Source organism: Chrysochloris asiatica, unplaced genomic scaffold (assembly GCF_000296735.1).
Source record: "Chrysochloris asiatica unplaced genomic scaffold, ChrAsi1.0 scaffold00641, whole genome shotgun sequence".
Lineage (NCBI taxonomy): Eukaryota > Metazoa > Chordata > Mammalia > Afrosoricida > Chrysochloridae > Chrysochloris > Chrysochloris asiatica.
This window is the reverse complement of record NW_006409159.1, coordinates 10,364-12,801: the sequence shown is the minus strand read 5'-3', so window position 1 is coordinate 12,801 and position 2,438 is coordinate 10,364. Positions and strand designations below refer to the sequence as shown.

The following is a 2,438-nucleotide window of genomic DNA, read 5'->3' as shown; positions in this document are numbered from 1 at the left end:
CCATGCCCCCCCCCCGCTTTAAATAATTAAAAAAACAAAAACAAAAACACAACAAACTTCAAATACAATATTCGGATACAAAGGGCTTCTCTCACTACAGCAAAAGCAATTTGATCTTTTTGTTGTTTTGTTTTGTTTTTTACTAAAACTTTCATTTAAAACAGTTATTAAATATATAAAACAAATACACAGGATTTGGTCATTTTTCTGAATACAGGATGTGGGAGCAGGGAAGGAAAATGGGAGAGGGAAGCAAAAGAGGGAATAGGTCCCCATTACCCTCCTTTCTGTCTTCAAAGCTGCGGATCCCACAGTTCAGTCTCGGCTCACTCATACCTAGCTATTCTGGAGAGAAGCGCAGTACAGACCTTGCTTTGCAAACACCCTAGGACCATTCTGGCGACCCCCCTCCCCCGGAGGAACTAACGGTCACTACAGCACGAAGCACACCGGCCAAGTCTCCCGGCGGGAAAGGCACCCGAGAGCGCGGACACAGCACGGACGCACGGAGGAGCGGAGTGGGTCATTTGGTCGTCGTCCCCGAAGTGACGGCAGCGGCAGCAGCAGCGGCCGCAGCGGCCGCGGCGGCCGCGGTGGTCCCCGCCGGCACTGCAGCGGGGGCGGTCGCGGCGGCGCTGGCGGTGGTTCGACGCTGCTCCATACCGTTGGGCAGGAAGCCGGCGATGATGGGCACCGGCCAGATGAGGGCGGCCACGCTCCACACGACAATGACCAGGGTCATGAAACAGGCCACCAGCGTGGACTCGATTGGCTTGCGGTTCAACCGCCAGCCCGGTTCGCCCTGCAGCTCCTCCAGGCTGAAGTCCAAGCAGCAGAAATGGAGCGGCTCGCCCTGCAGCCACAGAGGCCCAGGGGGCTCGGCCGCGGGGTAGGCAGGCAGCGCGGTGGGCGCCCCCGCGGCGGGCCGGAGGGGCCCCGGGCGGCGGCCGCGCACCCAGCCGCAGCCCACGCAGAGGCGCAGGTCCTGCTGCGCGCCTCCAGCCGCCAGCCCCAGGTGCTCGATGACCAGCGGCGGCCCGACGCGGTGGAAGGCGGCGGCGAAGAAGGCGCGGCCGTGAGCGTTGGTGGAGAAGAGCAGCAGGTCGCACTGGAAGCCTCGCGGGCTGCCCCAGCGCACCAGCAACGAGCTCAGCATCTGCCGCTGCACGCTGATGTTGCACGGCGCTGCCGCCGCCTCTTCTGGGCCTGGGGATTCCGGAGACCCCGGGGCCACCGAGGCCAGCACCCGCGGGGCGAGAGGCTCGCTCGGGGACGACCCGTTGACCGAGGCGTTTGGGGGCGACCCGAGGAGGCCCGGCGCGTCCGCAGCCCCGCCGCGGGCGGGCGGCAGCGGGCAGGCGGCGGCCAGCAGCGCGGCTAGCAGGGGCAGCATGGCCTGCCGTGGGCGCCTACGCGCGCGGGGCCGGTGGCGGCGGTGGTTGCATGGTGCGAGAGCGACGGGCCAGCAAGCAGACGGCGGGCCGGTGGTAGGACCACGGGGGCCGGTGGCTGGGAGAAGTGCGGGCGCGCCGGGCGGTGGCGGCGGCTCCTTTCCCGGTCAGTGCTGCGTCTGGGGTTCCCCGCCGCCCCCGGCGCCGGGCCCCTCTGACGGCTCGGCAGCTCTGCGGGGCCCGACGCTAGCCGGGAGCAGGATTCCCCGGCTCGACTCCGCCTCTCCCGCGCCCCTCCCCGCCCCGTCCTGTCCCGCCCTCCTCTGGCCTGAGCTCGGGAAGTTGGGGAGGCGGGGTTGGTTTCACACGCAGAGGCGGGGAGAAGCGGGGGATCCGGCGGGATGCAGGGCGGTGAGCGGGGGTGGGACTCCGAGGCAGGCGTGCGGGCCCGGCTGGGCGGAGCTGGGAGTCGCAAGGAGGGGATGCCACGAAACGTCTGGGTGTTGGAGAAGCTGGGGTACCCGCTCTAGCAGCTAGAGTCTCGATCCATGCGTAGAAGACTGAACAAATTGCGTCCTCGGGGAGAAGCTGGAAGGGCGAGACGACCCCTTTTGTCACACCTGAGAGGAGCTTGCGAGGTGGTCTCGTCATAGCGTTCGCCTGGTCCCCTTTTGTCCCTCGTTTTACCGAAAGGAAAATTGAGGCCGAGAGAAGGAACAGGTTTCTCAGGGCCACTTCGGGAACCAGAATTCGGAGCCACGAGCTTTTCTCGCCTTTCTTCGATGTCTTTTTAAAATCTCAAATCTGGAGAGTTTGGCTGGTGTTTAATGCGGCTCCTGTACCCATTTGGTATTCTCCTCACAACAAGCGCACACTGAGGAAAATTCCAAGAACTCAGTGGAGTTTTTGGGTATAGAGTGGTTGATGGGAACGTGAGCCCTTCTTCTCAGGGACCTGATAGAGAATTTCACTCTCAGAAAATCCCAATCATTAGGCGCTGAGCCATTGCCTAATGATTGGGACGGATCATGTATCTATGAAGGAATT

At 63.2% G+C, this 2,438-nt stretch overlaps 1 protein-coding gene across 1 annotated transcript; it reads right to left on the bottom strand.

The window, feature by feature from the left end:
• Positions 1 to 523: 523 nt before the first annotated feature.
• Positions 524 to 1,393, bottom strand: TMEM158 (transmembrane protein 158). Its single transcript, XM_006877853.1, has one exon. It carries the CDS (start codon positions 1,391 to 1,393, stop codon positions 524 to 526), a length of 870 nt encoding a protein of 289 aa, XP_006877915.1.
• Between the last annotated feature and the right edge of the window lie 1,045 nt (positions 1,394 to 2,438).

What these genes read in the sequence shown, in the direction of transcription:
- TMEM158 (XM_006877853.1), bottom strand. Translation starts at nt 1,393, where the DNA reads ATGCTGCCCCTGCTAGCCGCGCTGCTGGCCGCCGCCTGCCCGCTGCCG.